Source organism: Anabas testudineus, chromosome 19 (genome assembly GCF_900324465.2).
Source record: "Anabas testudineus chromosome 19, fAnaTes1.2, whole genome shotgun sequence".
In the NCBI taxonomy this organism is placed as follows: domain Eukaryota; kingdom Metazoa; phylum Chordata; class Actinopteri; order Anabantiformes; family Anabantidae; genus Anabas; species Anabas testudineus.
Window position 1 is genome coordinate 3,225,847 of NC_046628.1, and position 27,246 is coordinate 3,253,092.

The following is a 27,246-nucleotide window of genomic DNA, read 5'->3' on the forward strand; positions in this document are numbered from 1 at the left end:
TGAATACTTACATACAGCTGATCCATCATTAATATCATTAATACCACATGAGCTTTTACTTTTTACAAGTCAATTTTTTTTCTCAGTCATCTAACCTAAGCTGTTTCAAGGGCTTCATCTGCGTGTCCACAGGTCTCTCATCTTCAAGCCAGTGGGGGAGGATATATCCCATTGAGCCACATGTCTTGTCGAAGCGCAAGTGGAATCCATTGGAGTGAATCTCAGGACAATCTGTTACTTTAAACACAGACTTGAAGCCAATTCCCTTTTGTCCTGTGTGGAGAAGAACAACCATATTTATGTTTCTAACATCATATATTTAAAAGCATTCTCAGACACAATTCAATATGGTATCTACAGTGCAGACTTACCTATGTATCCATATTTGTGTTTGCCCTTGGTGCTGCAGCCCACATCACAGATAGCCCTGATGTTTTTCTCCTGGAAGCCTGTCTCGTTGTTGAGAACAGTGATGCAGTCTCTCTCCACTACAAAGGCGAGTGCTGGAACAACACCAGCCTCTGTTGGATAACTGTTGTCATCAGCATTCTGAAGAGTGGGAAGCAAAATGTTTAAAATAAGTCAGAGTTAGAAATTTTAGACCTTGCATGTTTTTAATTTACTGTTAGAAAAAATAATAAACATTTGGAAAATAAAGGGCAACAGATTAAGAGCCACCTGAATAAGTTCCAACACAAAGTGTGTGTCCTTGCTGTAGAGTTCAGTGGAGAGGCGTTCCAAACTGCGGCCCAACCTGTCCTGGTGAACCTGCATCAGCTTCTGCCCTTCAGCAGTCAATTCTACACCAATACCAAACTCAGTTTTCCTGTTAGAAAATTAAATAAGACAGAGGAGGACAGCACTCTGTATGATCCATATTTGTTGAAACAAAACCAGGACTTCAATAGAGGTAGTGATGATAAAGAAAGGTAGAGAAATAAGAACAAACCTGATGTCCTCAATTATGGCTCTTTGAAGATCTAATGTGGTCTCTGAATGGCTGCTGGCAGAATCCTTTTCATTAGAATCAGACATTTCTGACTGTTCATCCCCCTGACCTCCGTCAGTGTCACTGCTGACATCTAATGTCACTCCGTTAGGCAGTGAGGTCAACTCATACAGCTCGTCTTCATCCTCTTCTTCCTCAATCTCGATGTCATGCTCTCCATTGACTAGAAGAAAACATTTTGTAATTTAAATAAAGTGAAACTGGAACATAGTTATGCAACACACTATGAAATGAAAATTCAATTGACTGTGGTTGAATACTACCACCACCTTGTTGTTGTTCTACTGTGCAGTTGTCCACATCAAGTCCACATCCATCATCAAGATACTCATCCTCACTTGTATTCAGAGCTGACATACTGCTGCTCTCAGAATCTATCAAATTAGACTGAAATACAACAAAAAAGTCAGAGAAATATCAAAAAGTCACTATTTAATTCACTACACAATTGCCCCAAGGGGGTCAATAGAGTATGTTATTATACAACACGGCTATCCAAATATCTGCTGTTTGGTATATGGCAGTTAAAAACTGGAGGGGCACACAGTATTTTTAAAAACTGCAATGAGGGTGTAGGTTTGACAACATTTTACACAAACTCATGCAATGCTTAAGCTGAACATATGGCTATTCCGAGCCAACAGGACTACAGTTCTTATATTTTTCTGACTCGTTCTGACCTTGAGCTGTTCTATAGGTGCTGTGTGCATGTGCTTTTGGCTCTGTGGTTGGTTCAGCTTCTTCTGGTAGTCTTTGACCCACTCAGTGACTCCCAGGAGGATTCCCAGCCGGTGCAGACAGTTCATGTGTCTCGGGTCAGACTGGGCCACAGTGATGAGGACCTGTTTAGACTTGGCTTGGCCCAGAACACGGGAGAAAGGCTCCAGAAACACCTGGAAGGCACATTCACAAAGCGACATATACATACAGTACACCATTTCCTACTGGTAGCTGAAAAAGAAATGCACTGACTTTTCATTTTGGTATTTGGTTATGTAACCTCTGCTGCAATTACAGCTGCAACTACAAACAACATAGTGAAAAGTTGGCACAAGGTTGGATTTACCCTCATTTCTTACATAAAGAAAAGAGGTTTTAAGTCTGAAATGACCAACGAGCCAGGAAGCTGCTGGAAGCCTGTGGTTGGCATGACAACTGTGAGACACTGTTTATTTGACGAGATTAAATGGACAGAAAAAAGCTGCCCACTCTTAGGTCAAAATGTTGTTACTGTTTATGTTTGTTTGTTGAGAGCTGTGTTTGCTGGTGAAGAATGTTTCCAAATTATAAACATAACACAATTTCAAAAGAAATGAAACCCTTCTCATCATCTGTAATGTACAATCCAATACAGCTTTTCTCCAAAGATAAGGAGCTATGTGCCTTGATCGTCTTATCTGTACAGACAACACAGTCCAACTGACCTGCTGTAAAAGAGCCTGGCAGATTTTGGTGGGGATTCTAGCCAAACATGCCAAGAGGAATTTGGCCACTCTGCTGTAACATGATACATCCTCCTCATCCTGGGACAAATCTGACAGACACAAATTTTATATAAGTAAAAATGACACAATCTATGCAGGACAGTGTATCAGTCCACTAAATGAATGCTTTCTTGCTCTGAAACAGTCCTGTTGAATCATTACCTTCTATAGCCACGGCTGCAGCCAGGGAGCTCTGCATGTGATTGGCCAGGAGGGCAGTAGGAGCATTGATGATCCCATCAGCTGCCACCATGGACACCAGGTGACCAGCTGTGCCAACGGGGTCGAGGACCATGGTGGCACTAGAGAAATATTTGTCTCCTGTGTGTGTGGTGATCCTGAGCAGCAAACTAGGTGTCACCTCCAATGCTGCTAGGCCCGTATCAGCTGGATCACATGTAAAAATGAGAGAAATGTTTTTTTTTTTTTTATTTCAACTATGTCCCGTCCGGCAAGTGCCGCATGAAACATGGAGTACTGTTTGCCTTGTTGTGCTGGACAGTTTTGCTTTTTCAAGTGAGGCATACTGTTTTTATCCAGGTGTAATTAGGGTGTAGTATACTCCTTTTGATTGGGTTTCACAACATTTCAAGAAATTTGATCCACATTGGTCCATTTGGTTTGTTTCGTATCCCACATAATTTCCTTACAGTAGAAATTTCGTTGTTTGAGTTCTTATGGCTTAAATGAGTGAAATCATATATTCACTCTTACTACTCACTCTTACCTGCATTTCTTTCGATGAAATCTTTGAGGGAGCCAAGGAGGGGTTTAAAGATCAGCTCCCACTGGCTCCACTCGCTTAAATCCTCCAGCAGAGGACAGGACAGCAAGCTGGCCAGGGCCTGGGCCTTAGACATCTCACCTAGAAAGCCGACTGCCTCACATCCACCTTCAGCCCTGTTCATGGGAGAAATTACAAGTTTTAACTGCCTTTGTGAGTCTTTAAACATGACTAAAACTACTTTAGTAATGTCTGTCTGTTGATATGCTGCTAACCTTGTTTTGCCATGTCTGGCAAACAGGGCAGACTCATAGAAGACCTGGGTCAGTCCTCCTCCAGCCAGTTCTTTCTGCCGTTTAACTAGACCAGCCAGCATGTGCAGAGTGCCATAGCCCAGGTCCCGACTGTCCCGGACCTTGTAGTGCGACCTCAGAGCTAACTCAATATGGGAGAGCTGAAAAAACAGAAGAGTAGGACTAGGGAAAACCAAATTTTAAAAAGCTTCATTCTGTTCATTTACACAGCAAAATGTGTATGTATATGCCTGTTAATGACTCACTTCATCTGGATCAGTGCTGGTTATGTCGCCACACTGTTTGATGAACTCAAACACATCTTGTCTGGTGGGTCTGAAACCACTGCCTGCAAGTCCTGTGCTGCCACTGCCCAGAATTAAGGTAGATCCCACTGTGTCCTGCAGCATCTGTACACAGCCAGAGGCAGACAGGATGAAAACAGTATCTGTTTTTAATCTTCTCACTGCTAGATAAGGAGGTCTTTGCAAAGACTGTTAGCCCTTAGATCTAGTGATTACCCTCAATACACAAGCTGAGGAATGTTAAACAAAAAAATCAACAGATGTGAAAAGATATAAATAAGAATTTAGTTTTAAGATATCAAAACCAAATTGTACCTGATTGTTTTTAACCAGGAAGTCCAGAAAGTTGCCTTGCTCTAAGGATAGGAAATCTTTGACCTTAAAGTGTTTGGTCAACTTTGTCTCCAGAGAGGCAATGTGTGCCAGAGTGATGGCTGAGTTCAGAGAGGACAGGCTGTCTTTCAGATACTGCTTCACTTTGGCTGAGACACACAAAGCAGAAAATATCAAAAAACAATATCATTAGTAGAAATTAGAGTGACTACTGCATGTGACAAAAACACTGTATATCCTGTAGTAATACCTTCGCAGGGGAGGGACGTGGTGGATTTGTCCTCTTTCTTAGACTGTCCTGTGGGTTTGGATGCCTTGTCTTTGAGTACTAGGTCCTGTGGGACAGCCAAGGAGCCACCACAGATGGCCAGTTGAAACAGAGCAGTCGTCAACCGATCACCAGACACTTGCAGCAGGAAGTTCTGGACATGCTGCATTGGAAATAAACAAAGGTGTGTGTTGGAGACATGAAAAATATTCACATGACCCATTAAAAAACAATCTTTGCTAGAGCGCCCTGATAACCAAATGGTTAAAGCACATGTCTTGTAACTGCTGTGTCCCTAGTACCAGCTGGGGACCTTCGCTGCATGTCATACCCCTCCTCTTCTCCCATGTTTCATCATGTCTAGCGCTTCACTAGAGTCTGTCAACCTTTGCTAAATGTTTAGTTGCTACCACACACTCCTGTCTTTGTGGCTGCTAACTAAGAGGACAATGCAACCTACTGCCATGTCATTTCCAGTGACAAATGTTTGCACATACATGCTTTCAGCATTCAGCAATTTTTAAATAACTATGTACACTCTTACACCAACTTTTACAGGCATGAAACATTTTAGGGCCACTTTTTTTTAGTTTGCACAATATCCCTATTGCACCTGCTGGGTTATCTAAATGCTGAAGCAGCAAAGATAAAGGATTTTAGACAGTAGTAAACCTTCTACCTCAGGACATGGTGTTGAAAAGAAGAGTCAGAGATATTTAACTGACATAATGTTGACCTGAACGTGTGATGAATTAATATTACTTTGAAGACAGTGATCTGTAACATGTCAGCAGATGAATAAGATAATGCCTCCAGTGCAAAGATAATCCCAGGACACATACAAGTCAAGAGTTTTCAGTATGTATCAGTTAAAACCAACTTTTTTTTCTAGTACTCATTGAGGATTAAGACATTATGGAGGGTGACATTTTGTTAATGAGTTCAATACTGGAGAGCTGCTCTGTAACTTGTCATCCTCTTGATGGCTCATTGTTTAGAGGCTTAGTGGAATTAACACCCAGCCGTCTAAAACAGAAAATTAAAGACAAGACCAGAGTGGCATAGCTAGTGCACTTCCAAAGGAATGGAAACAAATTCCCCACACTGTCGCTCAGCAAGCTCTTTTGAGATTCACTATATAAGATTCACACTAATAGAATGCATTTGTCAGTGTCTGGCACCCACCTTGGTCATCCTGGGGTTAAATACCCCCTCTGCATTTGAGAAGACTGTCAGCACTAGCTCGGCTGCAGGCATGGAGGCATACTTTTTCCTAAGATCCAAGTTGACTGTGGAGGAGAAGGAACCTGCTCCTTCAACAGGCTCCAGCACGCTTTTCTTGATCTTTCTCAGCCGCTCTTGGGTTTCCTCCTCCAGTTCTTTCTGGATGACCTCCCTGGCTCGATCCAAAGTGTTGTGCTCACAACGATTCACCTTCATCACAGTCTGGTTGGGACAGAGAAGTGTTTGAGAAGCTGTAAGTAAGTAACGTAGGCAACTTTTCTTTTGGCTCCACTGCTATAGTAACTTCCAAGGCAATGGCAAGGTCAGTTAATTTGAAAAAAATATTAATATGTGGTGAAAGTTCAGAATTTTATCTGATGGTATTTTCACCTAGATATTCTCTCTGTCATTGACCTGGGACGAGAGACCAACTTTGAATGGTGTATTTACAGAGAGCAATGCACAAATACTATTTGTTGCTTTCCTGTATGTGTATCTATATGTATGCACATAAAACATCTGGTTAGCAACAACCTAAGTTAACCCATGTTTGTGTGGACTAGGCCTCAGATAATGAACCAAATTAGAAGTGTGCAAAAGTAATTGAATATGTGACTTGGAAAAGGTGTTTCTTCTTCCCCACAGGTGTCGTGTGAAATTGATTCTTTAAACAATGAATAGAAGGGCTGCAGGGATTCTCCAAATCAATCATTACTTAGCTAAGTGAGTAAGGGGATTAACTCCAACACAAATAGTGAAAAATAGTGCAGAATAAAAAATAAAAAAAACCTACACATCCCCCCATTATCATCATGAAACTTGGATGCTGTAGGTTATGTCTCTTACCGATATGGGCAGTGCAATACTGTGTATCCTGATGCCCAGCTCGTAGGGAGATTCACAGTTGTAATGATCAGCCAGATACTTCATAAACTCAGCCAGGTCTACTTTTGGCTTGTTCTGCTTCCTCCGAAAATTACGAAGTTGCTAAGGAAAGAAAACAGAAAAGAAACATTTAGGATCATTTATAATGCCAAACGTTCTTTGTGGACCACACAGAACACACAGTCAGTGGGTGAGGTATCATGTGTTGCAGTCGCTCTGGAAGGTATTCATACCCACTGCACTTTTTACAATGTTATAAATTCATTTTGAAATGGAAAATTTCAAATTACTACCTACAGTAACCCTCAATGATGCAAAAGTCAAAAATAATTTGCAGTATTTTAGATGAGCTTCGTAAAATTAATTTGAATCATTGAAATGTGGTGTAGACATAGTGTACCTTGTCTAGATTGTTTAGTGTAACTATAATACATCACTGTACACATATACATAAATTAAAAATACTAGCTTTAATAAAAAGTTTTTTGGTTTGGTTTTCAAACACTAATATATTAAAAAAAACCTCATCCTAAATTTGAAGTTCAACCAACAAAAAATATCAGCCAGGTTTATCTATGATATGGTTTGGCAAAATTTCATTATAACTTCATTTGTTTTTTCAGTCGTACCCTCAAGATTTCTATTGTCTCAATCTGTGGGATGTCATCATCCTTGGTGTTACTGTCAATCTTGAACATGCGGTGGATGAGGGGCAGTTTGCAGAGAGGACCCAGGTTCAGCTCTTCATAGCGCTTCTTGTCCTTCAGTCCAGCCAGTGACTGGCCCAGCTCATACAGAGTACAGACGGAAGACACGGCTTCAGTGGACTGATAAAAGAGGAAAAAAAAACTTCAACAGGTGCCAAACAGTCAGAGAAAAAAAAAACTTGTTAGCAAACACACAGGTTCCAAACCTCTATAAAAATGTTGATCTCTCTTGTAATGTACTGAAGGTTTTTTAAAGCTGGAATGTTCCAGGGTTTGATTCTTGCAGCATCCAAAGAGGGAATCTGCAATAGCACGCACACCCTGGAAATGACCTAGAAAGATGTGTGGAAGCCATTGGTAAAAGAAGGAGCAAATTAAATAAGGTTCATCAGTTAGTTGTATAAATTGACAAACACATTGCGGATGCAGTCCATCTATCAGCAACTATTTCACATGACTAACAGCATACAGTAATGTGATAATATGTCAAGACGCCTACTGTAGCAATGCAAAGGCAAGAGAGAAGAAGAATTCTAGCAAACATGTGGATGCTGGTAATGCAAGTATTTAATTAATCAACTAACTTTAGTGCCCAGACTAAACAAATAAGATAAACAGAGTTAACTAGTTAATTTTTAGAAGTGATGGTGGGCATGGTGATACCCTGTTTAAACTTCTACACTTTATCCTAACTGCCTTCTGCTTCAACCTTGATCTTTCCCCTACACATGGGATTGATAACAAATAAACAGCGTATCTACCCTAATGTTAAATTGTTCCTTTAAGATTAAAACTGTGTCCTCTTTCTCCCACCTGCTCTTTAGTGACTAGTTCTCCGTCTGCAGCGATTTCTCGTATCACATCCTCCATCAGACTGTTGACTGTGTCCTGATTGACAACCCTGTTCCTCCTCTTCCCAGAGAGCTCGTCCTCATCCTCCTCCATGGCCTCCAGTGCCCGCATGTTGGCTCCATGGACCTCTCTGAGCTGGGCATGATAAGCTTCTCTAAAGATGGGAGCACAGCCACTGCTCTGAGTTTCAACTCTTTCTTTGCTTTTCTGCTTTCTGGTCAAATTCACATCTGACCCCAGCGCTGGAAAATCAGAACCACACAAGAAGTTGTATGCCATGCCCGGTTGCTGCTGTTCTTTTTCTGGTTCTTTACCAAGATCCTGGGCTGCTGTGAAAGGATATGCCAACACAGATGGGTTTCATTAGTCTGGGCAAGTGACAATATTTGATAATGATTTTTAAATGACAGAAAATAATGATGAATAACATGTTTGGCTACCTGGAGGTGTCTGTGATACAACAGTGTTGGAATTTGCTGTTGGTTCAGAATGACTGGACAGCTTCTTACTAGAAGATGCTTCCCAGTTGTCATACAGGGAGAAGTACTGTGTGAGAGGAAGCTCTTCACCAAACTGTTGTAAATAACAGTTTTGGAGCTGGTCCATTGAAGGAGCAGTCAGCTGATACTTCTTCATTACCTGGAACACAATCAATAAACTTACTGTACAGGAACCAGATGGTTTATTTTATGTATGAAGTACAAGGTTTATCAGAGGTAATTACTTAGTTTGCTGTAAAAGTCAAAGGTCATTTTTTATATTAGAGCAATAGCTTAGATGCTATGACACCACAATGCAAACTATATCCTGGCTATTAGCACAATATTTTTTTACTTTCAAAATATGTTTAATAATCCCAAATAAACAATACCTTGTTGCTACATTTTCTGTCTACTCAAACACTTCTAAGTGTCACTGTGAACGAACATCTGAGTTACTTGGTCTGACAAAATGAAATGAAAATGCAAAACTGGCCACACCTTTTAACAATCACCACTCTGTGCACAGTTTCAGTCTGTATGTGTCTGATGTGAGTGGCAATTGTCACTGAGATGATCTAACTTGGGACATTTAAAGCTGCTGTAAGAAGTTTCTCAATATGTTCAGAGAGCACCAACATCTTCTCAGTAAGACGTTTCTGTACACTGTAATGTAAGGTCTGACTCGCCTGCATGCATTACTCTAGCCTTATCTATGACCAGTTTCAAATACTTCCCTTCATACGGCTCAAGGCTTGTGGCAGTGCACCACCAATAAGTAAACATGGTATATGTTAGGTACCTCATGTTAAGGGACCTTTAGTGGCAATTGATGAAAAATAAAGTCTAAAAAAGTGAGTGATACCACTAGAATCTTCAACTCTAAACTGCAACAAAGCTATAAATATAACATCCCCATTTTTTTCGGCTGTTTGATATAAGTTGCTGAATTCAAACATCTTTCTTTTCAATTGACTTGGTCCACCCTCAGTAGCATTCTGGGTCGGTAAACCTGTATGTATTCGACTTGCTAAGTCCTCTATCCTGTCATAATGCAATGGTTTATGTTGGATTTTGTGTCACGTTATTAGCATCATGTTAGCATCAGAAAGTTCATTTAGTAATTTTTCTTCACTGTCAAATGAAGCATAAGAAACAAATGCTAACATAAACACAACCTAGCTGAAAAATATGAACTGGTGAATATATTTAATTACACTGACCGCTAAAACCCTCTGGTAGAGCTGCTGCTGGGTAAGTTGCTCAGCTGGCATGGACGCAGCAAATAGCGGGCTGGCTGAAAGACATTGGGTGGAGAGGAAAGAGGGCGTGGAAAACACCAATGAAGGACCTAGAAAGCTAATTCCTGCCTGAGTGGGAGGCACACTGACATGAGAGTTGACATCCTCCAGTGGCACAGTAGCAGTTCTACCCTCTATGAGTGGTTCAGGTCTTTTTGGAGTTGCAGGCCTGCTGTTTGTTGTAGCTCCTGCTGATGTCCCAGCTGCAGGTTGATCTTGAGGCTGGTAAATGGTATGGAACACCATGTCCCCTCTCACAACTAGAACTCCTTGCAAGGACTCTATCAGGCTGGAAATAGTTTCGAAGCCCAAAGATGCTAAGGCTAGGTTTTGATGGTATACCTGGCTGTAGATTCTGGTAATCATATTAAGAGGAATGCCTTCCGGGTGTTCTCTCATCATTGCCTTAAGATTTTCCAAAACCTTAAAATGCTCACTGCCTTCTGTGGCTTTTAATTTCGATGCTTTAGCGACCGCTCCTGCCTGACTTTCCCAATGGTCCCTGTGAAACACCACGTTCGCCTCTACAACTAGATCTCTACCCAGAGAGTCTATCAGGCTAGCCATGGAGTCAAAGCCCAGCAGGGATAACGTCAGGTTCTCGTGGTATGTCTGGCTGTATAAAACAGCAAGCTTTTTAAGTGGTATCCCATCTTGGTATTGCTTCACCATGGACACTATATTTTCCAGAACCTTCTTCGTTTTATTGTGGTGTTTTATAGCTTCTTTCGATGATCCAACTGCAGCTCCAGCTCGTCCTGCATGGCGGTTTGTTTTGTGAAACACCACCTCCCTGTCTACAACTAGATCTCTATCCAGAGAGTCTATCAGGCTAGCCATGGAGTCAAAGCCCAGCAGGGACAATGTCAGGTTCTCGTGGTATGTCTGGCTGTATAAAACAGCAAGCTTTTTAAGTGGTATCCCATCTTGGTATTGCTTCACCATGGACACTATATTTTCTAGAACCTTCTTCATTTTATTGTGGTGTTTTATAGCTTCTTTCGATGATCCAACTGCAGCTCCAGCTCGTCCTGCATGGCGGTTTGTTTTGTGAAACACCACCTCCCTGTCTACTACTAGATCTCTATCCAGAGAGTCTATCAGGCTAGCCATGGAGTCAAAGCCTAATGAGGATAAAATCAGGTTTTTGTGGTATGTCTGGCTGTATAAAACAGCAAGCTTTTTAAGTGGGATCCCAGCTGGGTGCTGCATCACCATGGACACTATATCTTCCAGAACCTTCTTCTCCATCTTGCATAATGCTGTCAAGGAAGGAGAGACCAACAATATTAATAAGTATCACTGCAGAGCATTTTACCAGTAACATTTCACTAATACACTGTATATACTACAGTAAATAATAATACAGGTGGTTTAAGTAATAAGCTGTAAAAATATAAAAGAATCATCCTTAACGCTACAATATGAAAATCCTTAGCACATTTCTCGCACACAAATATTTAGACATATTTAGCTACTTACTGCAGCTTTATTGTTACACCAAATATTGTATATTGGCCTCAATTATTGTTTAAATGCTTTGAGTGAGTGATATTGGCCCTCATTAACGTGCATATTCATTTTATGGGTACACACAGAAAATTCAAAAATATTTTTGAGGTAATTTAGAAACAATGCCAGAAATTTCAAAGTACAAACTTTGAGTGCAAAAGCTTAAGCTGCTTTAATTATACTTTTGTTTTTGAGTTTCTTCCTATAGTTTTAATTTGTTCTAATTTGAGGCATGCATGGATATGAGTGGTGTATGTGTTCCCACAGTAAGAATATTTCTGTTTCTAAGTATGGATCTTTGAAGTAGGATTTTTTCAGTTTCAGTTTTTAGATGAGGAGTTCTGGAAGAGTAGATTGACTAGGAGTACTGCCTTTGTAGTCTGAAGAACCACATGACATAATCTGAACTGAAAATGTGCTTTGTAAAGCAATATTTTAATATGTGGAAGATAAATGGAGGTTTTGTACCTTTCATTTATTACCTAAAGTAGAACAATAGGAAGCAAGTTGAAAAACAGTAAAGCAGTCTCTTTAATGATTATTATAAACTGATTATTTTAATATTTTTTATAATTAATATTATGTTAATAATATTTCACTGTTATCTTCAGACAGCTAAAGTGCCAGACAAAAATTCCTTAAAAACTACACAGAATCTGCCTGCCCAGCACCAAATTACATAAATAGCAAGGATCTATTGACAAAACAAAGATGTAAAAGGAGAGTGAGCAATGCAAGATTCATCCTGTGACCAGACATGTCTCTTCATAAATGCTAATGTTGCTTCATGCCTGTTCAATGTGTAAATAGAGCCACAGTTTAATAACAGGTGCATGTTACAGGTGACATAGTGTTGTGTGGCATGTATAGTTTGTTGTGGTTTCCCCCAAGTGGTCAAAAGCTGTTACTGCAGTAAGATGATAACATTAATATTTAACAAAACATTTACAAAATGTGTTGATGCATCTCTATATTTATGATGTTCATAACTAGCTAAATTTTTATTTAGATTTTGAAATATATGATAAAAAAAGAATGATAATCTGTCTTTCCTTTTGATTTAATTGTGACAGCTTTGTGTTCTGCTGTGCTACCTAGATATTTTGGCCAGTGCTCACAAAATATCATGAATGAATACCAAGCCTTAGTCAATTTTCCGGTCAATATTGACTAATGCAGAAATTGCAATATTGTACCATAAGTCTTCCCCTTTATCTGTCTTTGGTACAAAGTTGCCAAACCAGTGTAATAACATCCTAAGGTGCATTCTTTTCTCTTCAGAGGCACGCCCAACAAAACAATAGTCATAAAAAAATAATTTATATCTGTTTATGATTACATTTCATATTATTAAAGCAGATAGCACCACAAATAATTATGATGGCAGAGTTTTTCTTTTTACTTCAGCTTCTCAAACATAAAGCCCAAATTTTAAAATGACCTTTGGATAAAAAACATTACATTGCCAAAATAAATAACTGACTAACTAAACAGCCAACGGTACAAAGTTGCATGAAAACCAAGCCGAGAGCAGGGCTTGGGTCCATCTTACCTATTTCTTTTTTAATGCCAAGATATGTGGTTCATCTCCCTCAGGTGTTGAAATGCTGCATATGAACCAGCAACCTTCCTCTTTTAGCTTTTCAACTCCCCTCCCCTACTCCTCCCCTCATGTTGTGTTTCATTCTAAGCTAAATTAGAGAGAAATGAAACTGAAAGTAACAGGGAGGTTTATTCAAGTCAATGCCTGATTGTGACCCACAGTCAAACTCTCATATTCCTGGAAATGGCTGAGCCTCACCACGCAGGAAAGCAGTAAAAAAACAGAGAGCAGAAGACAGCTAGGTGCTCATATTTTATAGCCTACAGTGAACATTTGTTTCATGATATCAATTCAATTACAAGTCCACTTGTATGTATTTCTACAAGGTAACATAGTGAGGAGAGAGCTCTGAGTTTCACATTCGTGACTTGGTCCAGCTGATTCATCATAACAACTGTGTAATAAACCATGTGACTGCATTACCCAATCTGTGTGACTGTAAAAACAAACCTGAGGAACCTGAGAAAATGAAACATAAACAACAAAGGTTCTTTGAATGGATATTTACAGGGGTAGGAAAACGTATGTGCACCTTTTGGAATTTCATGGTTTTCTTTATTAGTTTGTCATAAAACGTGATCTAATCTTTATCTAAGTCAAGAATATATATATATATATATATATATATATATATATATATATATATATACATAAAATAATTACTCAAAAATTCAGAACTTTCATGTCTTTGTTATTATTTTATGAACATGATATTTGTTAATACTCTTGACTTAGATGAAACTCAGATCTTATGACAAATCAATGCAGAAAATCATGAAATTCCCAAAGGTCCACATACTTTTTCTTGCCACTCTATATCAACTAGTCACGTCACCACAATGGCCACCACCTTTCCTTTGTCTGGCTAATGCTTCCAAAGTAACAACGACAAGCAGCTACTGATGAATTGAAAGCACAACTGCTAATGTGCATTACCACATTTCTTTCGTCCCCCAGTGCTATTAACTTTGGTTTTGCGAGAAAAACACTTAGCTAATGATGATTAAACCACCTGAAAAAAGGAAAAGAGCATTGTCCATGACACAACTATACACAGCTATGAAAACACAAGTGAAATGAAACAGAAACTGTGCACTTATAAAGACCCTGACAACATACCTTGCATTGATCAGCTTGCGACCCTTTCGTCAGTGCATCAGATCTCCTCTCCTCTCACATTTAGAGCAGTGGCTTGCAGCATGGGGTCAGCGCTGCAAAACGACAGTGAGGACAGAAGGCAAGAGTGAGCCGATGATGGGCAGACTGACAGGTCACGTATGTAAACTTATCAAAACAGAGCAAAGATTACAGTCGATCACAGAGATCAGTTGATTCATGATACATGACAAGTTTGATTTCACTAATTATTCATTTATATCTCTGGCAGCATGGTTGAAGAGGTGGAGGCAGGTGGTGATTACTTTGCCTGCCATCTGTACCCGAGCCTGGGGTTAAATATGTATGAGACTTACATCTGAGCTAAATGTACAGGCAATGCAAGATTATTAAATGAAGACATACATAAGCATAAGCATAGGTTTTTACGCTCACAACATTGCGTTAATATAACGTTACTGTACAATGAGGGGGACACCTGTTTAAAACGCATGGTGTATGTTAAGGGAAAACAGGACAACAACAACAAACAGGACAACAACAACAAACAGGACAACAACAACAAACAGGACAACAACAACAAACAGGACAGGACAACAACAACAAACAGGACAACAACAACAAACTGCGTGTTAGCAATAAACGAACTTTAAAACTCACCAGCAGCACGAAGGCTAACTAAAACCCTTCCTCTATATGTTTGACTTTGTACCAAACAGTTCCCATTAGCTGCACTTGTGGGCTGTGTGCGTCTTTTCCTTCATCCAGCATCCTCAGTTACTGTCCATGTAGCTATGCTGCTAGCTAGCGTTAGCTTATAATAGCAAAACATTATGATACCGCTTTACATTAACCAAATTGGTTGGTTGCTAACGTGCGTTAAAATGGCTAGTGTCAGTGAATTTGCATGTCGGAATATTTAAACTGTTGTTATTAAAAGCTGCACGGTACAAACGAAGCAAAACTGATAACCGAGTTTGATATTTAGTTTCATATTGTTTTGCCGCTGCTAACCGGCTACGATGCTAACCACATGCTGCATTCAGGTTGCACGACAAAGATAGTAAATACGAGCTCTCTACACAAAATTTAAAAAAGCCTGCATACTAAAAAAAAAATTCTTATGTAATATCTAATTTCAGGCACACATTATTGTTTAACATAGCTTTTTGTTGATATTTGCGTGTTGAATTGAGTTTAGTGTTGTGGGGTATGCTATTTTGTTTTAGAAAAATGTTTATTACCAATTATAGTGAGAGAACTGCCGCCTATCAAAAAGAAAATGTTATAGATTGATCTAACTAATAGTAAAGTCATTTAAATGTGTCTTGTCAGAATAAAGCAGCAGTTTGTTTGACAGCTTTAATGGAAATGATGCGACTTCAGAGATATTGGAACTGAAGTTAAATGGGACAATGAATGCAGCACTGTGTTTTCCTGATGTCTTTCTGCATAGAAACAGAGGCCCGTGAACGTAGCCTTAAACACAACATGTGTCAAAGTGTAAAGTTCACAGACAAGGAAAAGACAAAATAATAATTAAAACACAGATCTGATTTGAACTGAAGCTACTTTTACTGTTATTCTGTCTATGATAAGTTCAGCGACAGTATAATGAATATCTTAACAACTAATTACCTAAAATGAATTTTGGGCCTCCATACACATGTAGTCCTCTGGATGAATGAATGTGATCCCCTGATCGTTTCATCTGGCACCACTCATCCAGTCCCATTTAACATTTCCCCCACCGGCCTTATCTGTACCTTGTGTTAAATCCTAAATAGCAAATGTTGGCATAAACTAAGATGGTGAACACTGTAAACATTATATACTCTTGCATACCTGGTTCATTAGCGCTCTACAGACATGGCTTGAATTAATGAAAGCAAATAATCCAACAAAGCAGTCATGCATCCTACGCCCAAACAGGTTCTCAGATCCAAACAGGTTCTCAGATCCTCCTGTCCGTCTGTCTGTCTGCATGTAGCCACAGTGTCAGCAACATAGCAACACTGACACCTGCTGAACTGTTGTGGATAGTACAGACTGGCACTGTCATAACATGCACGACTGAGACTGACATAGATGATGATGTGTGTACAAATAAGAATAATAATAACTTTATTTATAGAGCACCTTTCTAAACATATGTTACAAAGTGAAATAATTTAAGGGGGACATAAAGAAAAGGACTCATCTCACAATCTCACATTTAGAAAATTATCATATTTATTTATCTAATACAGCTAAATAATAATAAAACCACTAACCACTAAGACACAAAATGAATGCTATGTTCAATGTTGATTTGTGTATCAAGGTGTAATTACCATCAAATTAAAGCTGAAAGTCAAAGTATAGAATAAAAAGATCTGGGAATACATCAGAAAGATGGCCTCTACTGAATATGTGCTTAGTGAATACCTTAGGCAGCAGAAACCTGAGAAGGGCTGTAGCCTTTTAGCAACCATCATGGAAACAGAACCCCCTGCATGGTATCTACCACTGGCACACAGAAGAAGTAACTGAAAAGTGGCTGGACAAAGCTGAATTGAGCAAAAAGGCACGGATGATGGTGATGATGATGATGGAAGGTGAAGGCAACAGTGGTCCCTGTCGTGATAATACACTGTGCAACTGAGAACACAATGGTAGACCACGTGCACTGCAAGTTTCCATCACATATACTCCAGTTATCTATGAAACAAAGATAGCGGTGTTCACTCCCCCAAACTTGTACAAGATATGTTTGAGGTAGTAATCAAGTCCATCCTAATACTGCCCCCTTGTGATCAAAGTCAAAAATGACAAAAAAAAATATATACAATAATTATTATAATAATAATAATCCAGCACTTTTTCAGTTATTAAGATAGATAGATAAATGCTTTATTAATTAATATCAGCAGACAACATATTTCACGACTTTTCACAAAAAATAAAAAAACAATGACAAAGATGTCTCGAACATTTCCATACAGTCATTTCTGTTTCAATGTGCTGCATGTAATATCCTCCTCTTTTGCTTCTACCTGTTGGAAAAAAAAGGAAGAACAAAAATTTAAGTTCTGCAACTTTGGAAAAGCAAATACAAATAAAATGTATTTTATGTATGTGGTAATTCTTCACCCTTTGCACAGTTTGTTATGTTGTGGTGACCACTGAATTGTACATCATATTCACACCCCCCTCAGCATTGAATGTCTGGTTGATGAAAGAGATGCAAATGTAAAACATAACTATTAGTTCAACCTACATGTAACTACCTCCTCAGCCTGTATTGAAAAAACGAACTAAACTGAAGATATGAACAGTTGTACTCAAATACAACCTCACATAAGTAAAAGTGAAAAAGAACAAATTAACATTTCTTACCACTACTGCATCTGATAACTGTGCTGTGGTTTGATCTAAAGGAGAAACAGTAAAAACTTATCTTGACTCTTTTACATAAAACATATGTAAATAGATTTATGAAAACTCAGAGAGACTTACTGCGTCTTCTCAACAGTATCCAGATCAATGGTGAGGTCAACATTAGAATGAAGATCAACAGAGTCAAACGAATGATGAAGCTCAGGGGGTAAATGGAAGTACTGCAGCAAAAGCTGGAAACACATACAGTTAGGTCCATAAATAATGGAAGGAAAAAAAAAACCACTCAACTTGTGTCAAATTTTTTCAAGGAGTTTAAGGAGCATTAAGGACCATTATTTATGGGTCAAACTGACAAATACACATAAATGAAGATAAACAATTATTTGTTGAAGTCTTAGTCTTGAAGTTTTTTTTTATAGATTGTGAACAAATACATGCACACACATCCTCTCATATAAAATGTGGTTTTTGACCATAAAGTAGCCACCGAACTCAAATACCATCATGAGAACAGACAATACTGACCTGTGGTTCTCACTTTGAGCACTTATTAATGACTCAGATGTAAAAATAGAAGTGTTGTTCACAGGTTCGAGAGTGGTTAAATATTCTGTTGCCACAACTGTGGGAAACAGCACAGATCAATGATTGTACTGTTACTTATTAGCACTTGTACAACTTTATAATTCCTGTTTTCTAACAGTGTGTTTATACTTTCTTACCCATAGTAAGTGTTGTGACAGTAGTACTAGCTCTCTCCTGTTTTTTAATTACAGTTAGACGTACAGGCATCCGTAGGTCTCCTTTGACACAGTAATACCAGCCGCTGCTCTCTGTCCTCAGTCCTTTAATAGTCACCGTGACAACACTGGCGTTTACATTGATCACTGTTGTTCCATCTATTGATCCAGACGACTCCGTCACACAGGACCCCCCCAGCCTGCACATCCTTGATAAAAGCCTGTTACAGTGTGCTCTGGACCTCACACTGGGGCAACGGCTCATATTTTAACAGGACAACAACTTTAAGCACAGACTCAAAATAACAGATGAGTGGCTACGGGACAACTGTGAATGTCCTTGAGTGACTTAAATCTGACTGAACATCTCTGGAGAAATCTGAAAGTGACTGTGCACTGACACTCCCGATCCAACATGACGGAGCTTGAAAGGTATTGCAAGGAAGAATGAGAGAAACTGCCCTAGAATAGGTGTGCTAATCTTGTAGCATCATATATATGACTGGAGGCTGTAATTGTTGCTAAATGTGCTTTAACACAGTACTGAGCACTGTGAATACTTATGTACATTAAAAAAAATGTGAAAACATTTCTAACAATCCTCCTTTACTTTGTCAAAATGAGGACATTGTTGTAGAATTCTGTAGAAATAAGGATTGAAAGTCTGATTTGCTTTGTGTGTTAGAGTTTAAAAATTTGGGCAAAAGTCAAAGCTGCCACACTTGAGCTGTGCACAACCATTGATGGTAACTAAATGTATGCATTTAAATCGTGTGTGTGCAAATGCAACATACTTGTGGTAGTTGCGTTGTCCTGGTCCCAGAATAGTAGAGATTCTAGCTGCTGTAAGTGTAGCAATGTGAAACAACACAATGATTACCAGAGTTATAGCACAGCAATTAACACAATTATGCCATCTATGTTAAAGGGAGATTATTACTAACACCCTCAAATGGCAAATGTTTATTAGCAATATCTTGTAATACTTTTCTTATAATTTCTTGACATCATGAGTAGTTTGATACACACTAGTACTAGGTCTCTCCTGTTTTTCATTGACAGTTAGATGTACGGGCATCTGTAGGTCTCCTTTGACACAGTAATACCAGCCGCTGCTCTCTGTCCTCAGTCCTCTCATAGTCACCGTGAAAGCACCGGGGACGTTTACACTGATGATCACTGTTGTTCCATCTATTGATCCAGACGACTCCATCACACAGGATCCCCCCAGCCTGCACCACCAACCACCTTCTCCAGAGATACTATGGTAACAGCTGATGGTTACATCACCTCCATTAAATCCAGTCATCTCCTGATGATCAACATAGAGCTGAGGGGAACCTCGACGGAGAAACAATAAAAAACTGTCAACATAGCAATATATAGTATAAAAGGTACATGGAGGATGATTTATAGGCCGCTGTTTGGTAGATACAGATGTAACTCTTAAAATTGTCAGTCTGACATGTGACTCCACCTTCACCGCATCTGCTCATCATCTGTGTTACAGTATAATATCTGTAGGTGGCACTCAGCATCCTCTCACAGCATCCTGTGCGAACGAATCTGTAGCCTATGTTACGAAACACGATCGTTGAGAAACAGAACAAGTATATCAGCTCCTGTAAACTGTGGTTGTTCTTGCGTGTGGATACATGTGCACAGAGAAACCGTGACCAACTCTAATGTGTTGTGAATGTTGCCGAGTGAGCAGAGTACAGGACTTTTACGCCAGCAGCAGTTCGAGGCCAGGTGCTGTCTAAGTCAGAGCAGGCCAGAGCCACACATAAACTAATAGTCAGTGTTAGTTTATCATTGTTTTAGGTGGGACATTCTGACCTTGTCTGCACCAATGCACGTGAATGCATTTTATGGGAAAAAGAAAGCAATGCTGCCTGACATTTGACCTTTGAAGAGTTATTTCTGCTGTTTAGAGGTCAAGGATCTGATGCATCATGACGCAAGAGGCAGCGATGAAACAAATAAAAGTCAATAAGGTCTTGCTCTCTCTTTAGTTTATAGTACTGGAATATCAGGTATTTAACAGCCGAAGATCCATTTAGTAGCTGTTATGAGCTACTTTCAGACAAATCACAGGATCTGCCTGATTTTTTTATGAAGGACTAACTGTTAATCAAGTCCCCTAAAATTTACATTTACATTTACATTTAGTCATTTAGCAGACGCTTTTATCCAAAGCGACTTACAAGTGAGGAACAAGGCAAGCAAACAAAATCTAAGTCAAGAAGAAACAACATCAAAGCAAAGTGCTATCAAAAAAGTGTTACTGTTTCAAGAGATGTTAGAAAGAAAGGGTAGAATTTTTTTTTTTTTTTTTTTTTTTTTTTTTTTTAAGTGCAAAGGAAGATGCGGAAGAGTTCTGTTTTCAGCAGTTTTTTAAAGATTGCAAGTGAGGTGGCTGAGCGTGCAGAGATAGGCAGCTCATTCCACCATCTTGGGATCACTGAGCTGAACAGTTTTCCTTGGTGTCGACTGTGTGGTGCTGGTACCACCAGACGACGTTCCCTGGTTGAGCGCAGTGGACGGGAGGGGATGTAGACCTGAACGATTGAATTGAGATAAGATGGAGCTGTGGAGTTCACCACTCTGTAGGCAAGAGACAGAGCTTTGAACCTGATCCTTGCAGCCACAGGAAGCCAGTGTAAAGATCTGAAGAGCGGTGTGACATGAGACCTTCTAGGTTGATTGAAAATGAGGCGTGCTGCCGCATTTTGGATCATCTGGAGGGGTTTGGTCGTGGATGCCGGTAAACCCATCAGTAGTGCATTGCAGTAATCCAGGCGAGATAAGATCAACGCCTGTACAATGAGTTGGGTCGTGTATTCCGTCAGATAGGGTCTGATCTTTCTGATGTTGTGGAGGGCATATCTACACGACCTAGCGACTGTGGCGATGTGATCTGTGAAGGTCAGCTGGTCATCAATGATGACCCCCAGGTTTCTGGCTGACTTAGTAGGGGATATCACTGCAGATCCAATGTTAATGCTGATGTTGTGTTGAGTTGAAGGTCTGGCAGGGAAGACTAGAAGTTCAGTTTTGGGTATGTTGAGTTGAAGGTGTCTTTTTCTCATCCAGGCAGAGATGTCAGAGAGACAGGCAGAGATGCGAGATGAGACAGTTGAGTCATCCGGCGGAAAAGACAGGAAGAGCTGTGTGTCATCTGCATAGCAGTGATAAGAAAAGCCATGAGAATGGATGATAGAGCCTAGAGAAGAAGTATAGATTGAAAAAAGAAGAGGACCAAGGACTGAGCCCTGCGGTACACCGGTGGAGAGGTTATGAGAGTCAGAGACACGCCCCTGCCAGGATACCTTAAAGGTTCGTTCGGACAAGTATGACCGAAGCCAGGCTAGAGCTGATCCAGAGATGCCCAGGTCTGAGAGGGCAGTCATGAGAATCTGATGGTTCACAGTGTCAAAGGCTGCAGATAGATCTAATAGAATAAGGACAAAATTTAGTTTGTAGCTTCCAGCTGTTAGGACAGTTATTCCCTGTGAGTATAGTAAACTCCTGAAGCAATGACTTAGTGAAATGATGCATATGATCTCTTATAGCTCTGAGATTTCCTCTTTCTCTGTAGCTTCTGTGAGCTTCAGACCTCATGACACGTCAAAAAGATGCTGGAGCTCATTCTGCTTGCATGTTTGCGGACAGGTGCACAAAAGGAACACTAAGTAAAATATTTATTATTATACTAAATAATAAACTGACCATTACAAGTCAACAGAGATGAAACAACTCCATGCTTGGCTTTGGTCATGTATCAAGCTAACACTGACAGAATAATATATAATATAATACAATATTTTTTATATTTTGCAGAATTTAAAATGTTTTTTAAGATACTTTAAAAGTTCTTACCTCTGACTGACAGCTGGAAAAACGTCATAACATCTATGAAACCTTGTATCTCCACAGCACACCAGTAATAAGAGTCATCATCCGTCAGATTATTAATAGTGACGTTGAAGATTCTTTGGTCTTTGTCATCAGAGATAGAAAACTTTTGTGAAGATCCTGGTTGATCCGTTTTAACTGTGTATGAACAGGTCATCCAATAATATCCTTTACACAAGTATTTGACATGATGTGTGTACTTAGAGTCATAGAGACATGGGATTGAGATGGAGCGTCCGGCCTTCACTGACACTTCACTGACTGTAGTTATGCTGTGAAGTCCTGCAACAAGAACCATGTTACTGACATTAGATTATTAGTGAACAATAAAAGAAACAGTTTTCATTGTAATTACACTCATATCATCTTCTACCATAAGCAGCACACACATAGAGAACTGACCTGTGAGTCCAGTGAAGAAGAGAACGATGCTGAGATGAACAGACATGTTAGAGAGTGAACAGACAAGACGACAAAGACCAACTCACTGTGATGGTACTTCCTTAGTGGTTAACATGACTCTTCCTTCTACATTAAAGGTGCCATCAGATCAGTCTTGCAGCACTAACATAAATGCCCGCCCTGAAACCCTATACAGAAAATTATGCCCACACACACACACACACACACACACACACACACACACACACACACACACACACACACACACACAGCATTTTCTCTCTCTGCCTCTGAGTCAGAGAATACAGTACTAAGAATTAATAATAACTAATAAAAATCACTTTGCATAAAAGCATCTGCCAAAATGACTAAATGTAAACATCTATGTACATGAGGGTGTGGAAAAGTTGTGGTTGTAACGTGTGTAATAAAGTGAGAATACCTGATGACGATGTTTGATTTTTGAATTTTAACGCAAAAGTGTGGTCCTTTTTCAGAAAAGTCATCTTTAAATAGTTGGAGGCCTTTAAAAGGATGGTACTCAACCCACTGGATTGGATGTGAATGGTGCATATCCTACCGTCCTCCATTCGTTTAAAACAAGTGCACATGTCAGAAAAACTGACCCATTCAGAAGGCATGACTGGTTTGAATGGATACAACCAACTCCTATAGTTTGTCAGTAGGACTGGGAGAAAAGACAAGCTTTTTCTCGCATCTACATGAACTTTCAGGAAGAAAATTGCAAAATAAAACCCATCACTATTCCTGACTAGGAGGATGAGAGTGAAAAAGAGAATAAGGCTGCATCTTCTTTAGTCAAATCTAAATATTCATGAACTCACCATGAATGACATCCAACTGAAACACTGTTATGGCAAAATCGTTAAAAAAGATCATAAAACTTGTCTTTCTATGTTTTTTTCCTTGGCATGAGAACAAAGTACACAAGCTCAGTGTAGTATCGAGATCACACACATTCTTTACATAAAGATCAGAACCTCCCTTAACATAATGAAATAGTGTTCTGTAACAATAGTGTTCTTGTTTTTTTACCATTATCAAGTCACTCCAAATACCTGAGTTATGTCAATTCATACCGTCAGAGGTGTGGAAATAAATAATGAAACAGTTCTGAACTGTCATAGCTTTACTTCACAGCAAAAGTATTATGGACATACACATAGAAGGATTTGGTATCCTACACTGCCACCAAGTGACACTTTAACACCAGTGTTTTAACCTACTTAACAGTTACATAGTGTGTATGAACAATCGAGTTGAACACCTATTGACTTTGATTGATTATTCATACTATGAAACATGCAATATTGAGAATCCAAATATTGATAATCCAAAAAAAACAGACAAACAATGTGAAATAAGGGTGCAGGTGCACTGTGGGGGGTTGAGGACTCAGGTAGAGAACCACCAGTGAGGGTATTGAATGATAGGAATTGGTTGTTCTCAAGTAGGTGGTGAAGGTGGGTGATTCCTTTATGCTGCCATTTTGGGAAGTGAATAGTGGTATCGTATAGTAGGAAATCGGGATTTTACATGGAGTTAGTGTTGAATTGGTAATATTGTAAGCTTTCCACCTAGCTGTCAGAGTTGAATTTATAGTGACATCTATATATATATATACATATATATATATATATTATATATATATATATATATATATATATACATATATATACATATATATATATATATATACATATATATACATATATATACATATACATATATATATATACATATATACATATACATATATATATATATATATACATATATATATATATATATACATATACCTATATATATATACATATATATATATATACATATACATATATATATATATATATATATATATATATATATATATAGATAGATAGATAGATAGATAGATAGATAGATATTTTTTATGGGTTTTTGTAATTATCTTTTTGGATGTATTTGACTAAGTATTGTAATTGTGTTGCTATTAAAATACCTATGCCCAGGTATTTAATGTTGCCAATATGAAGGAGGGATTCCTGTGCTGCAGCATCCCAGGCATCTTTAGAAAGTGGGAGTATGGTTTAAACAAGCGTTGTTTAGTAAGGTGACGTAGAAACCGTTCTCCTTCATGGAAGTGTATGACAATCTTGTCTTGTTTTTGAGCACACGCACATATGCCATTTTGGAAAAAATATCTATAACAGTCAACACAAACCGCAAGCCGTCATTGTGTTCTGCTAAGACCTACATATCGCACAAGTCTGCTTAAAACTGAATTAAAGGATGTCTGATGAACACTCTCTCTTGAAGTGCAATCTGGCGGGTTTGTGAAGCGTGTAGGCATCCTGTCCTAGATGGTTCACGTGTTGAGTCCACTTCTTTGAGGCAGCACCTTTCATGAGAGAAAAGTGTCTGGTAGCGCTTCTAAAATGGTTAAAGAAAAAACATTTGGGCCGTTCAAATAGACAAGAGTGTTGTCTTTGATTCGGATGGTTAATTTCACATCCGGAGCAGTTTTCAGCCAGATGCCACCCACCAAAACGTTCACAATTTAACAGCGAAACGCAAACATTCATTCTTGCTCTCCCTGACGGAACCCACTTCTAACACGGATTTCCTACGTCTACTGAAATGTTTCAAATCACGCGCCCCTTTTGGAGTGACCTTCTTCAACGTCACTCAGCCACACTGCACAAACATGTGGCTCCTCACAGTCCGAGGGTGATTCAATTTTACTGAATATACTTTTCATTTTGTCTGTGGAACCTAAAAGCAACAACCAGTCCTTTCATCCAAAAAAGAATACTTTGACTGTGGGGTGTTACACCTCTACAGACAGAGTCTTGGCGGAGGAAACTTGCAAAAAGTAACATTTGTACACCTTAACCTCATCCTCAAGATAGGTCATGGGTCAACTCTTCAGCGCCCTAAAAAGGTCTGAAAATATCAGGCAAAAGACAGAAAGAGAACTGGATGACAAAATGAGAAAACTGTTGCTCAATCCCCGAGCTCTGTGGGTTAAGTAATACACACAGTGGTGGCCACAGGCAGAGTTTTTTGTTGAAACTCTTTGGTGTTGCATCAAACAAGCCGAGGTTTCTTGTAAAAAGGCAAAAATATCTGATGGGTAAATAGAATGGTTGGGAGGAAGCTCGTGATTGCTCATGATTTCTAAATGCCTGCTCATAACTTGACGTTTGCTACTGATCTCTAAAACATCTTCAAAACAGGCGTAGACTCACTGTCTTTCTCTCTCACTCTGACTGGTTCAACTCTGTCCAAACCAGATCAATGTTAGAATAAAAACAGCCCAAGACTTTTCAGCTGATAATGTGGGTTACATCCTCTTTTGTTCTCAATTCAAAGTAAGCCTGTGTAGGAGGAATATTATACCACATATGAGGAAATATGATTTCGCTAATGCCCAAAACCCAAGACCCTTCAAATTCGAAGGTTTTGGCAAAACTGTCTCTATGAGAAGCTAACAACTAAGGTCTGCCTTGTTAAAATCACCTAATACAGTAACCACAAGTCTGTTTTTTTGTATTGCTGTAATTCTTTTATTGACTCAGAGAGTGAAAAAACTTAAAAAAAAAAAAAAAAAAACATTTATCAGGGAACAGATTTTGCACAGTACTGTGAGATTGTTGCACATTTCGTCATTGGTATTAAACTCTGGAATCCTAGCTGCAGCACATCATCTGAGGTAGACTCAGATAACCCCTGTCCCAGATCAGTAAATACAGGACTGCATGCATCATGAATTTGGTGTAAGGATGTTGTGAATATGCAAATCAGAAAGCAAAGGTGGCAAGCCAGAGTAGTAGCAGTAGATTGAATGAAACTGATCTTTTATGGTTGTTCATTGGGGCCAGGTGCTCCTGTTCACCCAAATGAGCAGCCACGTGACCGGCATCCACCTGCAGGTTAAAAGCTTGGTTCAGCTGTGGAGCTGGATTTTAGAAAGCATGTTGACAGTCAGAGCACCACACATATCTAACACTACTCTTTAACCAATTAGTTAAAGGTGCAATCATAGAAGAAAGGTTCTTACAAAAATGGTGGTAAGACCCTACCAGACCCAGAAAGTGCATCAGCTCTTTCTTGGTGGTGGTGGGGGAGGGGTAATACTGCTGCACAGCCAACACCTTGGGTTGCACAGCTCCTACCTTGCCCTGCCCAACCACTCTTCCCAAACAGGTGACTGTTGCTTTGGCAAACTCGCATTTCTACTGATGCTGTTAGACTTTCTCCCTTCGCCTCTTTTGGTTGGTTTTATTTTTTGTTTGTTTCACCTGATTGCACTCCCACTCCAGCCACTTCCTGTTTGCCCGTATTTGGACTTCCTTTTCCTCCACTCTCCTGCTTCTTGATCATCCATTTGTTTCACCTGTGTGTCCCGGTTTCCTTTGAAAGCTCCTCTCAGTCTTTCTTTGTTGCTGGTTTGTCACATTGAACTTTGCCACTCATTAGTTTGTTCGTTTATTGGATTACTCTGGACTCTGCCTATTTTTCAGACTTTTGCAATGAATTTCGTTTGTTACTTTATATTTCTAATTAGTGAGTTAATTTGTGTTTTTTGATTTTTGTCGCTTTATATTTCCAGTTAGTTTGTTGGTTTATAGTTTGTCTGTCTCTGTTCATTAATGTTTGTTGGTACTTATTATTTTTGAATTAATATATTAGTATTTTTGTCTGCTT

The 27,246-nt window shown here is 39.2% G+C and overlaps 2 protein-coding genes across 4 annotated transcripts in view; both read right to left on the bottom strand.

Moving 5' to 3' along the window:
• wu:fj29h11 overlaps positions 1-15,123 on the bottom strand; it is a 43,019-nt gene extending 27,896 nt beyond the window's left edge. Inside the window, exons 1-22 of one of the 3 annotated variants that reach the window (XM_026352058.1) lie at positions 14,756-15,123; positions 14,099-14,190; positions 9,787-11,126; positions 8,525-8,723; positions 8,046-8,410; positions 7,439-7,564; positions 7,155-7,352; positions 6,487-6,627; positions 5,602-5,862; positions 4,399-4,579; positions 4,131-4,297; positions 3,777-3,920; positions 3,493-3,671; positions 3,221-3,393; positions 2,656-2,880; positions 2,434-2,543; positions 1,690-1,902; positions 1,279-1,396; positions 950-1,172; positions 679-826; positions 372-549; positions 96-273 (exon numbers count right to left, since the gene is read on the bottom strand). In XM_026352058.1, the coding sequence (XP_026207843.1) occupies positions 96-273; positions 372-549; positions 679-826; positions 950-1,172; positions 1,279-1,396; positions 1,690-1,902; positions 2,434-2,543; positions 2,656-2,880; positions 3,221-3,393; positions 3,493-3,671; positions 3,777-3,920; positions 4,131-4,297; positions 4,399-4,579; positions 5,602-5,862; positions 6,487-6,627; positions 7,155-7,352; positions 7,439-7,564; positions 8,046-8,410; positions 8,525-8,723; positions 9,787-11,126; positions 14,099-14,105 (4,874 nt within the window). In that variant the 5' untranslated portion in view covers positions 14,106-14,190; positions 14,756-15,123. Of the gene's footprint in view, positions 1-95; positions 274-371; positions 550-678; positions 827-949; positions 1,173-1,278; positions 1,397-1,689; positions 1,903-2,433; positions 2,544-2,655; positions 2,881-3,220; positions 3,394-3,492; positions 3,672-3,776; positions 3,921-4,130; positions 4,298-4,398; positions 4,580-5,601; positions 5,863-6,486; positions 6,628-7,154; positions 7,353-7,438; positions 7,565-8,045; positions 8,414-8,524; positions 8,724-9,786; positions 11,127-12,928; positions 13,008-14,098; positions 14,191-14,755 lie in introns of those variants that run through there. The other 2 variants (XM_026352056.1, XM_026352059.1) reach the window with 2 other exon arrangements.
• Positions 15,124-18,904: 3,781 nt separating this feature from the next.
• Positions 18,905-22,708, bottom strand: LOC113156600. Its single transcript, XM_026351834.1, has 4 exons — positions 22,537-22,708; positions 22,099-22,416; positions 19,246-19,557; positions 18,905-19,059 (listed from the first exon to the last, which is right to left on the bottom strand). The coding sequence occupies exons 1-4, from the start codon at positions 22,580-22,582 to the stop codon at positions 18,905-18,907; spliced, it is 831 nt and encodes a 276-aa protein (XP_026207619.1). The 5' UTR covers positions 22,583-22,708.
• Between the last annotated feature and the right edge of the window lie 4,538 nt (positions 22,709-27,246).

Excerpts from the sequence above, each read along its gene's own strand:
- LOC113156600 (XM_026351834.1), bottom strand. The coding sequence starts at position 22,582 with ATGTCTGTTCATCTCAGCATCGTTCTCTTCTTCACTGGACTCACAG. Across the intron at positions 22,417-22,536 it reads CTTCTTCACTGGACTCACAG|GACTTCACAGCATAACTACA; the intron begins GTCAGTTCTCTA and ends TTCTTGTTGCAG. Across the intron at positions 19,060-19,245 it reads ACAGGAGAGACCTAGTACTA|CAGCTAGAATCTCTACTATT; the intron begins GTGTGTATCAAA and ends CTACACTTACAG.